Below are 13,246 nucleotides of genomic sequence, written 5' to 3'. Positions count from 1 at the left end.
CCAGGCGTGGAAAACTGGGAAGCAGATTATCTCAGTCGCCAGGGCATGGACGCAGGGGAATGGTCCCTTCACCCGGACGTGTTTCAGGAGATCTGTTGCCGCTGGGGGGTGCCGGACGTCGACCTCATGGCGTCCCGGCACAACAACAAGGTACCGACGTTCATGGCACGGTCTCAAGATCCCAGAGCTCTGGCGGCAGACGCCTTAGTTCAGGATTGGTCGCAGTTTCAGCTCCCTTATGTGTTTCCTCCGCTGGCACTGTTGCCCAGAGTGTTACGCAAGATCAGGGCCGACTGCCGCCGCGTCATCCTCGTCGCTCCAGACTGGCCGAGGCGGTCGTGGTACCCGGATCTGTGGCATCTCACGGTCGGCCAACCGTGGGCACTACCAGACCGACCAGACTTGCTATCTCAAGGGCCGTTTTTCCATCTGAATTCTGCGGCCCTCAACCTGACTGTGTGGCCATTGAGTCCTGGATCCTAGCGTCTTCAGGGTTATCTCAAGACGTCATTGCCACTATGAGACAGGCTAGGAAACCAACGTCCGCCAAGATCTACCACAGGACGTGGAAAATTTTCCTGTCGTGGTGCTCTGCTCAGGGTTTTTCTCCCTGGCCTTTTGCCTTGCCCACTTTTCTGTCCTTCCTTCAATCTGGACTGGAAAAGGGTTTGTCGCTCGGCTCCCTTAAGGGACAAGTCTCAGCGCTCTCTGTGTTTTTCCAGAAGCGCCTAGCCAGACTTCCACAGGTACGCACGTTCCTGCAGGGGGTTTGTCACATCGTTCCTCCTTACAAGCGGCCGTTAGAACCCTGGGATCTGAACAGGGTGCTGCTCGTTCTTCAGAAACCACCATTCGAGCCAATGAGAGATATTTCTCTCTCACGCCTTTCGCAGAAAGTGGTTTTTCTAGTAGCAGTCACTTCACTTCGGAGAGTGTCTGAGCTAGCAGCGCTGTCATGCAAAGCCCCTTTCCTGGTTTTTCACCAGGACAAGGTGGTTCTGCGTCCGGTTCCGGAATTTCTCCCTAAGGTGGTATCCCCCTTTCATCTCAATCAGGATATCTCCTTACCTTCTTTTTGTCCTCATCCAGTTCACCAATGTGAAAAGGATTTGCACTTGTTAGATCTGGTGAGAGCACTCAGACTCTACATTTCTCGTACGGCGCCCCTGCGCCGCTCGGATGCACTCTTTGTCCTTGTCGCTGGCCAGCGTAAAGGGTCACAGGCTTCCAAATCAACCTTGGCTCGGTGGATCAAGGAGCCAATTCTCGAAGCCTACCGTTCGGCTGGGCTTCCGGTTCCCTCAGGGCTGAAGGCCCATTCTACCAGAGCCGTGGGCGCGTCCTGGGCTTTGAGGCACCAGGCTACGGCTCAGCAGGTGTGTCAGGCGGCTACCTGGTCGAGCCTGCACACTTTCACGAAACACTATCAGGTGCATACCTATGCTTCGGCGGATGCCAGCCTAGGTAGACGAGTCCTTCAGGCGGCAGTTGCCCACCTGTAGGAAGAGGCCGTTTTACGGCTCTCTTACGAGGTATTATTTTACCCACCCAGGGACTGCTTTTGGACGTCCCAATTGTCTGGGTCTCCCAATGGAGCGACAAAGAAGAAGGGAATTTTGTTTACTTACCGTAAATTCCTTTTCTTCTAGCTCCAATTGGGAGACCCAGCGCCCGCCCCTGTTTTTTTGTGTACACATGTTGTTCATGTTGAATGGTTTCAGTTCTCCGATATTCCTTCGGATTGAAGTTACTTTAAACCAGTTTATAATTCTTTTTCCTCCTTCTTGCTTTTGCACCAAAACTGAGGAGCCCGTGGGAGCACGGGGGGTGTATAGGCAGAAGGGGAGGGGCTTAACACTTTTAAGTGTAATACTTTGTGTGTCCTCCGGAGGCATAGCCTATACACCCAATTGTCTGGGTCTCCCAATTGGAGCTAGAAGAAAAGGAATTTACGGTAAGTAAACAAAATTCCCTTCTTTGTATTATTGTACTGTAATAATAATATTACATGACTACAGTACATTATTTGTATCACTGTAATAAGTTTGTATAAATACAGTAAATATTTTTGGGTTGTGGAATGAATTGTCTGATTTTCAGTTACTTTCTATGGGAAAATTCGCTTTGATAGAAGAGTAACTTGGTTTAAGAGCTCACTCCCAGAACCAATTATGCTCGTAATCCAAGGTTACACTGTATATAGTAAAATGGATGTTGTCATTCATATCTACATGTCCTCTCACAAAAGTAGGCCCTCATACAGCTATCTCAACAGAAAAATAAATAAGTTATGGCTATGAGACAAAGAGGAAGATGAATGAAAATTTGCTGCATACTTATGGGGCTAAATAGATGTCACACACCTGATGAGGCTGGTATACTTACTGTGAAGATCTGTCATAATGGCTGTGTATACCTTATTTGGACTCTGACAGCGTGTCTTACATAGTAATGTCAGCACTCCCAAACTGCATGTATGATATAAATACATACCTTTCATATCTTTGATCTGTTGTTGTATTATCAAGTAATTGATATTCTCATTCACATGCAAATGAGGCATTAAAGGGGTTGTCCCGCAAAGTTAATTTTAATTAATAGATCTTAGAATAATAATTTCCACACTTGTATGTGTTTAAAGAAATTGTTCCAGTTTTAAGATAATCCTATGTACAATGAACAAAAATATAAACACAGCACTTTTGTTTTTGCTCCCATTTGCAATGAGCTGAACTCAGATGTGAGACTTTTTCTATGTAGACAAAAGGCCCTTTTCTCTCAAATATTATTCACATATTTGTCCAAATCTGTGTTAGGCTACATGCAAACGCTGCGTTTTTGCTGTGTTTTTTGGTGCAGTTTTGTTGTCAGAAAGTTCTCATTTTTGACTTCGCAGCAAAGTCTATGAGAATTCAGATTTCCTGTGCACATGTTGCAGTTTTTTTGTCACAAACGTCTGACAAGTAAACTGCCTCATATTCATTCTTTTTTCATTTTGTCCCTCCATTTTTCACTAATGATGAGCGGACCTGCAAATCAATCCCCCGCCGACTCATTACCTTCCTTGAATATGCACTGCTTTCTCCGCAGTCAGATGCACCTCCACGCTGAGTGACAGCCTGTCTATCGTACAGTAAAATATATAATTGCCGTAGAGTCCCTCCATATTATCATACCCAGCACAAATAAAGCATATGGCTACAGGCTGCGGCCCCCAGTCGTGCGCTTTTCTTGGCTGTGTATCAAAATAGGAAAAACCGCATGCTGCTTTTTTTTTTTTTTTTTTAAATATTTAAATAGTTTTAAAAAAAACAGCGTGCGTTCCCCCTCAGTTTTAATATCCAACCAAGATAAATCCTATCACCTGGGGGCTGGTATTCCCAGGCTGGTGAGACCCATGGTTATTGGGAGCTCCCCAGCCTAAAAATAGCAGCCTGTAGCCACCCAGGATTGCCGCATCCATTAGATGTGACAGTCCCGGAACTTTTCCCAGCTCTTCCCGATAGCCCTGATACAGTGGCAATCGGGGTAATATAAGAGTTTAATGGCAGGCCACAGCTGACACCAGTCCCTCGATTACTAACAGGGAGGGTCTATGAAACCCCCCATTACTAATCTGTTAGTGGAAAAAAATAAACACAAACATAAAAAAAACCCCTTTCATTTGGAATAAAAGACAAAAAAACCCTCTTTCACCACTTTATTAACCCACAAAACATCCCTGCAGGTACGACGTAATCCACACAAGTTCCCACAACGATTACAGCACTGCTACATCTGAATTGACACCAAGTGGCCATAAAACATGACCGTTCGCTGTGAGGTTCAGGCAGAGACTGAGTGAGAGGTAAGTATAGCGCGCTCTCTTTATTATTTTTTCAATTTATTTTTATGTATTTCCTGAGTGCCCAATCCGCATGCCTTTGAACCCGCAGGGGTCAGACTTTACAGTCTGGTCCGTCCATCACTATTTTGCACAAAATGACGCATCAAAATCAGAATTGACAAAAATGCAGCATTATTAAAAGCGCTTTTTTTGTTTAGTTTTTTTTACCCATTTCCAGGCTTTCCTGGACAAGATGCAGTTTTTGTTGCAGTTTTGATGTCTCAAAGGTGCAGTTTTTTTGTGACCACAAAACTGCAGCGTGCGCATGTAACCATAGGCCTCATGTGCACACTGCAGTTTTGGATGCTTTTTTGGTGCATTTTGTCGTGACCTTTTGGTCACCATAAACTGCATGCTTTTCCTTCCTCAGCAAAGTCTAAGAGATTTCAGATTTGCTGTGCGCACGTTGCTTTTTTTTTTTTGTGGCCTGTATTTTGTCTGCATTTTGTGGTGACCACAGAAATGCAGCATGTTGCTTTTTCCTTGCGTTTTCCACTGATTGGTGATAAAAAAATGCATAAAAAACAAGTAGTCAAAAAACGCATGAAATACTCATGCATATTTTCTGCTTTTTTTTTTTTTTTTCTTTTGCCACAGTGTGCGTTTTTGTGATCACCTCAAAAATTCAGCGTGCGGACATAGCCTAGTGAGCACTTCTCCTTTGCCAAGATCATCCATCCACTTTACAGGTGTGGCATCAAGATGCTGATTAGACAGCATGATTATTGCACAGGTGTGCCTTAGGGGTGCTTCACACACAGCGAGATCGCTGCTGAGTCACGGTTTTTGTGACGCAGCAGTGACCTCATTAGCGATCTCGCTGTGTGTGACACTGAGCAGCGATCTGGCCCCTGCTGTGAGATCGCTGCTCGTTACACACAGCCCTGGTTCGTTTTTTTATTGTTGCTCTCACGCTGATAAGCACACATCGTTGTGTGTGACAGCGAGAGAGCAACAATCCTGAATGTGCAGGGAGCAGGAGCCGGCATCTGGCAGCTGCGGTAAGCTGTAACCAAGGTAAACATCGGGTAACCAAGGTGGTTACCCGATATTTACCTTCGTTACCAGCCTCCGCCGCTCTCACGCTGCCAGCGCCGGCTCCCAGCTCTCTGCACATGTGGCTGCAGTACACATCGGGTAATTAACCCGATGTGTACTGTAGCTAGGAGAGCAGGGAGCCAGCGCTAAGCAGTGTGCGCGGCTCCCTGCTCTCTGCACATGTTGCAGCACAGCGACGCGTGTCGTTATGATCGCTGCTTCGGCTGTTATGATCGCTGCTTAGCTGTCAAACACAACAGCGACTTAGAAGGTCGCTGGTACGTCACAGAAAATGGTGACGTAACAGCGACGTCGCTGTCGCTTAGTGTGAACCCAGCCTTAGGGTGGCCACAAGAAAAAAAACCACTCTGTTATGTGCAGTATTTTTCACACAGCACAATGCTCCAGATGTTGCAAGTTTTCATTGAGTGTGCAGTTGGCATGCTGACTGCTGGAATGTCCACCTTAGACATTGCCCATGAATTGTTTATTTCTTTACCATAAGCCATCTCCAAAGACATTTCAGAGAATTTGGCAGTGTATCCAACCGGCCTCACAAACGCAGACCATGTTTAAGCACACCAGCCCCAACATCCAGCATCTTCACCTCCAAGATAGTCTTAGGCTATGTCCGCACGTTGCTTTTTACCTGCTTTTTACCTGCTTTTTTGCTGCTTTTTCAACTGCAGCGTTTAATGCCAAAATGGTTGTGTTCTGCTTTTCAAGCAAAGTCTATGGGAATTTGGTTTTCTTGTCCGCACTTTGCAGTTCAAACTGCAGCCTTTTTGTTGCAGAACTTTGGACAAAAACTCAGCTTTGCAGTGCAAAACCCAAATGGCAAAAACAATTGACATGTCAGTTGTTTTTGCCATTTGGGTTTTGCACTGCAAAGCTGAGTTTTTGACCAAAGTTCTGCAACAAAAAGGCTGCAGTTTGAACTGCAAAGTGCGGACAAGAAACCCAAATTCCCATAGACTTTGCTTGAAAAGCAGAACACAACCATTTTGGCATTAAACGCTGCAGTTGAAAAAGCAGCAAAAAAGCAGGTAAAAAGCAACGTGCGGACATAGCCTTAGACCAGCCACCCGGACAGCTGCTGCAACAGTCGGTCGGTATAACTAAAGAATTTCTGTACAAACTGTCAGAAACCATCACAGGGAAGCTCATCTGCCGTTCTTCGTCCTCATTGGGTTCTCCACCTGGCTGCAACTTGGGAGCGCAAATGATTACATTTGATGGCGTCTGGCACGTTCTCACTGAATAATCTCAGTTTTCACTGTATAGGGCATATGGCAGGCTGGAAAATGATGATCACACCAGATACAGACTGTTTCCTGAACCCCTGGCCCTCTCCGAAACTGTAAGGCTATGTGTCCACGGTAGAATGTACCTGCGGATTTTTCTGCCTGAAAATCCGCGACTTTCGCGGCAAATCCGCACCCGCGGATTTGCCGCGGATTTTGATGCGGATTTTTTTTTTTCCCCATTCAAAACCAAAAATCCGCACCAAATCTGCACCAAACAATTGACATGCTGCAGATTTTTCCGGATCAAAATCCGCGGCAAATCCGCAGCGGAAAAATCCGCAGCATGGACACAGCATTTCCAAAATGTCATTGAAATGGCTTGGAAGTGCCGCTGCTGCAGATTTTCGGGAAATCCGCGGCAAAATCCGCGGTAAATCCGCAGCGTGGGCACATAGCCTAAGACTGTACATTTTAGAGTGGCGCTTTTATTGTAGCTAGCCTAAGGCACACCTGTGCAATAATCATGCTGTCTAATCAGCATCTTGATATGCCACACCTATGAGGTGGATGTATTATCTCGACTAAAGAGATAATACACCGATTTAGACCAATTTCTGAACAATATTTGAGAGAAAAAGGTCTTTTGTATACATAGAAAACATCTTAAGGCCCCATTACACGCAACAACATCGCTAACGAGATATAGCTGGGGTCACGGAATTCGTGACTCACATCCGGCCTCGTTAGCGACGTCGTTGCGTGTGATACGAGCGACCGCTAACTATCAAAAATACTCACCTAATCGTTGATTGTTGACACGTCGTTTATTTTCAAAATATCGTTGCTGTTGCAGGACGCAGGTTGTTCGTCGTTCCTGAGACTGCACACATCGCTACGTGTGACACCACAGGAACAACAGCTTACCTGCGTCCTCCAGCAACGAGGTGGGAGTGATGTGAATGCGGCTGCTCTCCGCCCCTCCACTTCTATTGGCGGGCTGCTGTGTGACGTCGCTGTGATTCCGCACGAACCGCCCCCTTAAAAAAGAGGTTGTTCGCCGGCCACAGCGACGTCGCTAGGAAGGTAAGTCCGTGTGACACGTACCAGCGATATTGTTCGCCACAGGCAGGGATTTGCCCGTGACGCACAAACGACGGGGGCGGGTGCGATCGCTAGCGACATCGCTGGTGATGTCGCTGCATGTAAAGTGCCCTTTAGACCTTTGAGTTTAGCACATGGAAAAAGTTTTGCGTTTTATATTTTTGTTCAGTGTATGTCCCCAAGCTGTGTTATATGAAATGGCCATGTCTGACCGTACAGGGACATGGTCTGATCATACCACGTCCTTGGGCCAGGGAGGATGTAAAAAAAAGTATGCAAACATTACTGTACAGGATTGCAAATAATTCTCTTTGAGGTAAAACATATTTATATTTTTTTTTTTTTTTTTTTTTTAAAACTCATCCAATTGTAGAACTTATTATTATTCCAAGATCTACGGATTGTAGTCAACTTTAAAATTAACTTTGCTCATAGGAAAATGTCTTTAAAGGGATTGTTCACTACTTTAACATTGATGGCCTATCCTTAGGAAAGGTCAATGTCTGATAGGCCGGGGTCTGACAACCCACATCTCCACAAATCAGCTGCTCTAGGTCTTGGTGGTGGGTGCAGCCAGCAGGAAATACAGTTTTGGAGCTGCCCAGTGTTCTGACAGCGGCCACAGGCTGGGTACTGCACATCCATCTTCCATTCAAATCAATAAGAGGCAAATTTGCAGTACCCGGCCACGGCCGCTATCAGAGGATGAGGCAGCTCTGGAGCTGATCATTTCCGGCCCCCTGCTCTCGCTGCCGACACATAGAGCAGCTTATCGGTGTGATGCAGGGTCTTGGACATTGATGACCTTTCCTAAGGATTGCTCAACCTCTTTCAGTTCTCTGGGTGTAACAGAGCGGTAAATGCTAGACTGTATGGGCTCCTTCAAGGTATGACGCAATATCTTTCACGTGATGGGGGCGAAAAGCTTCCTGATGCTTTCAGACAGAATAAACAATATTTTTTCCACGTGGCCATGTAGTTCTTTACAATAGAAGCGAGGATGTGGGGGTAAGACCCCTCAGGCAAAGGGGGTGCAGGAGGGGGGAGGGGAACGAAACTTTGCCACTCCCACTAAGCCAGTCACGCCCACTAACCTGGAAGGAGCCCATACATTCTAGGCTGTAACCACTGCCTCCCCATGTGGTTTCCCCAGCAGCACCAGCCTCTTTAGCTTTATTGATATCTGACATAAGGAAAAGAGACCCTGAGCTATCAATCAGGCTAGAGCTGGTAGGGAATAACCTCCGGAGGCAGTGGCTACCTAAGTCACTCCCAGGCCACCTAAAACCTCATTTGCATATAAGTAAAAATGACTATTACTTGGGAATGCAGAAAGAAGATATAAAAGTGTGAATGAATTTCTTTTCAAAGGCCTGCATACCTATTGTGGTTTCGGGGGGTGGGTTGAGTTACTGACAGATACCCTTTAAATTGAGTCTCTGCCCACATAGCCTGATTCACAAGCCCCTGTGTTTACCGCCTGTCATTTTCTGCTGCAGTCTCGCAGTGAATTAATACAAGCCACAGCTGTCAGTTAGGCTGGATGGGCAGAGACGGAATACTCTTGGATTTATGAGCTTTCTAAATGGGTTGTCCGGGCTTTTGGTATTAATGAAGTATGGTTGGAGGGTCATCAGTAATCCGCTCTTGCTTCCTGGTACTCTGCCATATGAAGTTAAAATTGTAAGGGATTACTTTTTTTGAGATCAGTAAGACATTTACCTTTCAATGGTTTGTACTAAAGCTGCAAGTTATCTCCTAGCCAAAGAATAGGTCATAACTTGTTAATCTCTAGGGATCCCACTATTCTTAAGAATGAGGCTTTTGAGTGTGTCTGCATGGCGTGGTGGTCACACATGCCTGCCACCGCTTGATTGTTTTTCTGTGGTAGTGCTAGATATAGCCATGGATCAATCAGTTATCTCAGCAGTCCAGTAGACAATGGGGCGATGGTGGGAATGTAGAGCCATCAATCCATGCAAACAGGTCACTCCATAGAGCCCCATTCTCAAGATGATGGTCTTTGCAGTCGAAATCCTAGTGGCAGCAAGTTATCAACTATCTCATGTATATAGTTGGAAATTTGATACAAATCCTTTCCTTATCAGTGAGATGACTGTCTTGCTCATTTTCTTTTACAATTGAAGGTGTGGGAGAATCCTGGAGAAGGAGTCCCTCATTTATAGCATATCTCCTTAGTATGACGTTCATGAATTTGAATACATTTTTATGATTTCATACAATGTAGCAAACTTTGGCATGAAGTGAAATAGCCAACAAGAAATGCAATTTAGTCATAGAGGACTATGACATATTTGGAATATAGAATTTTTCAATGTTCCTCACAGTAGAGTCAGATCCATATGCCCTCTGTTACGTTTCTAAATAAAAATTATTTCTGTATGATGTTGAGAGCTACAGAAAGTGGATCTTGGAAAGCCAAACTTTCTTAGTGTCTTCAGTAGTCCCATGTGCATGCAATGTTTTTGTTCTCTCTTTAAGGCTACATTCACACGACAGTTCCGTTTTTGTGGTCTGCAAAAAACGGTTCTGTTTTTCCACGGATGCATGCAAATCTGTCCCGTTCAGTATATGGTCCGTGTGACATTTTTGATACAAGCTAAGATAAAAGCCTCACTGCTGCTGGCTGGTATTCTCAGGCTGAGGAGACTCACGTCATTGGGAGCCCCCCCAGCCTAAAAATATCTGCCAGCAGCCGGCCGGAATTGCCGCATCCATTAGATGCGACCGTCCCGGAAATTTACCCGGATCATCCCGAATACCCTGGTGCGGAGGCAAACGGGGTAATATATGGGGTTGATACCAGCTGTGTAATGTGACCCGGCATCAATCTCTGGGGTTAGTGATGTCACGGCGTCTATCGGGTACCCGACATCACTATCCCAGTCAGTAATGAAAGAAAAATAGATGACAAACACATTTTTATTTGAAAAAACACTCCCCAACACATTCCTTCTTTAACTATTTTATTGGAAAGAAAAAAAAAATCCGGGTCCGGCGTAATCCAATAAGGGGGTCCCACGACTATCCATACTCACTGTCCAAGTCAATGAAGAACATAACGTTCCCCATTGGCTGGGAGAGCAGTGCAGTGACCTGAGCTAATATCAATAGGTCAGGCCAGGTCACTGCAGGGCATAACCAGCGCTGACTTCAGGAGGTTAGCTAGGTACATTACCTGTGGTGATGGAACCCACTGCACTCCTGACGTCAGAGCTTGTCACTGAGTTTAATGACCACCGCGTTCACAAGCAAAATATCGCGAGCGGTCCGCGACGTCACTGCTAGTCACAGTATTAGGCCGCCCGCGAGAGGTTATGTGAGAACGCGGCGGGCATAGAAGTCAATGACAAGCGCTGACGTCAGGAGTGCAGGACTTCATCACCGCAGGTAATAATCTTTACTAACCTCCTCTCGACAGCGCTCATCATCCCCGCGGCTGCTCGCACACTGCAGTGCGGGCAGATGCTGACACACTGCAGTGCGGGCAGATGCTGACACACTGCAGTGCGGGCAGATGCTGACACACTGCAGTGCGGGCAGATGCTGACACACTGCAGTGCGGGAAGATGCTGACACACTGCAGTGCGGGCTGATGCTGACACACTGCAGTGCGGGCTGATGCTGACACACTGCAGTGCGGGCTGATGCTGACACACTGCCGTGCGGGCTGATGCTGACACACTGCCGTGCGGGATGATGCTGACACACTGCCGTGCGGGCTGATGCTGACACACTGCCGTGCGGGCTGATGCTGACACACTGCCGTGCGGGCTGATGCTGACACACTGCCGTGCGAGCAGCCGCGGGGCTGGAGCGGGAGCTGGACACAGACTGCACGGGCACCCGACGGAGGTCACACGGAAGTGCTTTCATGTGGCTTCAGGGGATTTTGCGGGCCCATTGACTTGTATTGAGTCACGGTCCACTATTACGGAACAGAATAGGACATGTTCCATAATAACAAAACAGATATACGGCATCCCATGTGTTTTTTTTTTTTTTTTTGTAGGATCTGATGCACACGGAAGTGCTTTCATGTGCCATCTGATCCTACACAAAAGACATTGAAAAGATGGTCCTGTCAGTAGGTCCGCAAAAAAACAGGAACTGACCAGGACAGACGGAACGGTCGTCTGAATGAGTCTGAATTCCCTGTAGGAGCCTAGAACACAATGATGAGACTGAGTTAGTTTCAGGGGAAATGGATTACTAGGCTGTAATTTGCAGAAATAAAATCCCCTAAGGTCACCCTGCATACAATATTCCATTCATCTGTTTGAGTCAGCTGGGTGACCATGAATTTGGCTTTCATTATTGCTGCCTATATGATTTGTGGTCCAGCTTTATCATGGATTCACTTAACCATTAAGTGGCTTGATATAATTTATTTTACGTGTTTGTCATTTTCTAAACTTTGTTTCCAATAAACCAAGTTAATTTTAGTCAATAGATCTTGGAATAATAATAATTTCCAGAACTGGATGTGTTTAAAAAAAATGTTCCTGTGCTGAGATAATCTTATATATGTGTCCTTGCTGTGTACTGTGTAACGGCCGTATCTGACCGTACTGGGACATGGTCTAACTATACCACCACCTGGGCCAGGGTGGACGCAAAAGAGTATACACACATTACTGCATGGGATTGCAAATAATTATTAAAACATTTTTTAAAAACAGACTGTGAAATGTTTTACCTCACAAAAAGAATCAACTGTGATCCCATTCTGTAATGTCGCTGTACTCTTTGCATCCTCCCGTGTCCAGGAGATTTGATATAATCAGACTCATGACCCTGCACGTCAGACTTACCCAACATATGGCCCGCGGGCCGCCTGTAGCCCACCTAAGGTTTTGTGGACCTGTTCTTTTTACAGTCAGACACAGCAATTACACAGCACATAGCAGGGGCACATTTATTTGATTATCTCAGCACAGGAACATTTTTTTAAGCACATCCAATTGTTGAACTTTTTATTATTTCAAGATCTATTGATTAAAATGAGCTTTAATATTAACTTTGTTCATTGGAAACTCCTTTTAAGTCAGGAATGTGTTATAGACAACAAGTCCTTCTTCTCTTATTCATTACTTGAAAGTTTTTGACTCCAAGTGAGCATTAAGGAAACCTGTCAAAAGTGTCCAGCTTTTGCTCATATTTTCCTTACGCTGATCCCCGAAGTACTTATTTATTTTTTTTAATCCGCAAACCGTTCCAAAGATACGGGATTTTATTTATGAAGTGTAAGTTTTTATGGTCTTTACAATGGGTTGTGGCTCACAGGATCCTCTGGGGGTCTTTTTAGGTCGCTCTGTAAGCTAGGCCATAAAAAGCAGCACCAAATAAAAAGGCCCATATATCTAGAACCGAATAGCAGATTTTCAAAATTAATGAGAAAACTGAATAGTCAAGGGAGCAGGAGAAATAAACTGGCCACTGTTGACTAGGTCCCAAGTTCTCTGAAAACTCATTTGGCTCTCTACTAATAATATTGTGTTATTCATCATTGCGGTGTTTTTCCTCTCTCATGCTTTTCGTATTTTTGCCCCACCTCTCAGCACCAAAGTGTGAGGTGGAGGAAGTAGTACAAGAGAGAGACCCTCCCAAATTAATTCCTGACTCTCATCTGGATGTGGAGGAGACCCGGACAGTTGGGAAGGAAGGTGTCCTGCGCAGCACACGCTCAGACTCCCCTACCTTGGAGCTCATCTGTAAGACGGAGCCTAACCCACATGACCTCGTCTATGGTAAGAAAATGAAATAAGTGGCATAGCGTTGATGACCTTAAAGTACAATATTCTGAAAATATCACTCCCTTTGGCATAACATGTATAAACCAGAGAACATTTTTCATAGGGGAAGTGTTAACATTGCTCTTGCTTCATGTCTTTGTTCTTAAAATGAGGAGCACAGCATGTGGCCATGAATACTATTAGAAGGCTGTCATGTG

General features: G+C 45.5%; 1 protein-coding gene across 1 annotated transcript in view; it reads left to right on the top strand.

Annotated features, from left to right (window-relative positions):
- The window catches only part of ZFP91 (ZFP91 zinc finger protein, atypical E3 ubiquitin ligase), a 93,583-nt gene that overhangs the window by 5,341 nt on the left and 74,996 nt on the right, over positions 1 to 13,246 (top strand). Inside the window, exon 3 of the mRNA XM_075349150.1 lies at positions 12,855 to 13,043. Coding sequence (XP_075205265.1) covers positions 12,855 to 13,043 — 189 coding nt within the window. The remainder of the gene's footprint in view (positions 1 to 12,854; positions 13,044 to 13,246) is intronic.

Source organism: Anomaloglossus baeobatrachus, chromosome 5 (assembly GCF_048569485.1).
Source record: "Anomaloglossus baeobatrachus isolate aAnoBae1 chromosome 5, aAnoBae1.hap1, whole genome shotgun sequence".
Taxonomy (NCBI): Eukaryota; Metazoa; Chordata; class Amphibia; order Anura; family Aromobatidae; genus Anomaloglossus; species Anomaloglossus baeobatrachus.
The sequence above is the reverse complement of the archived record's forward strand: the minus strand, read 5'-3'. Positions and strand labels throughout refer to the sequence as shown.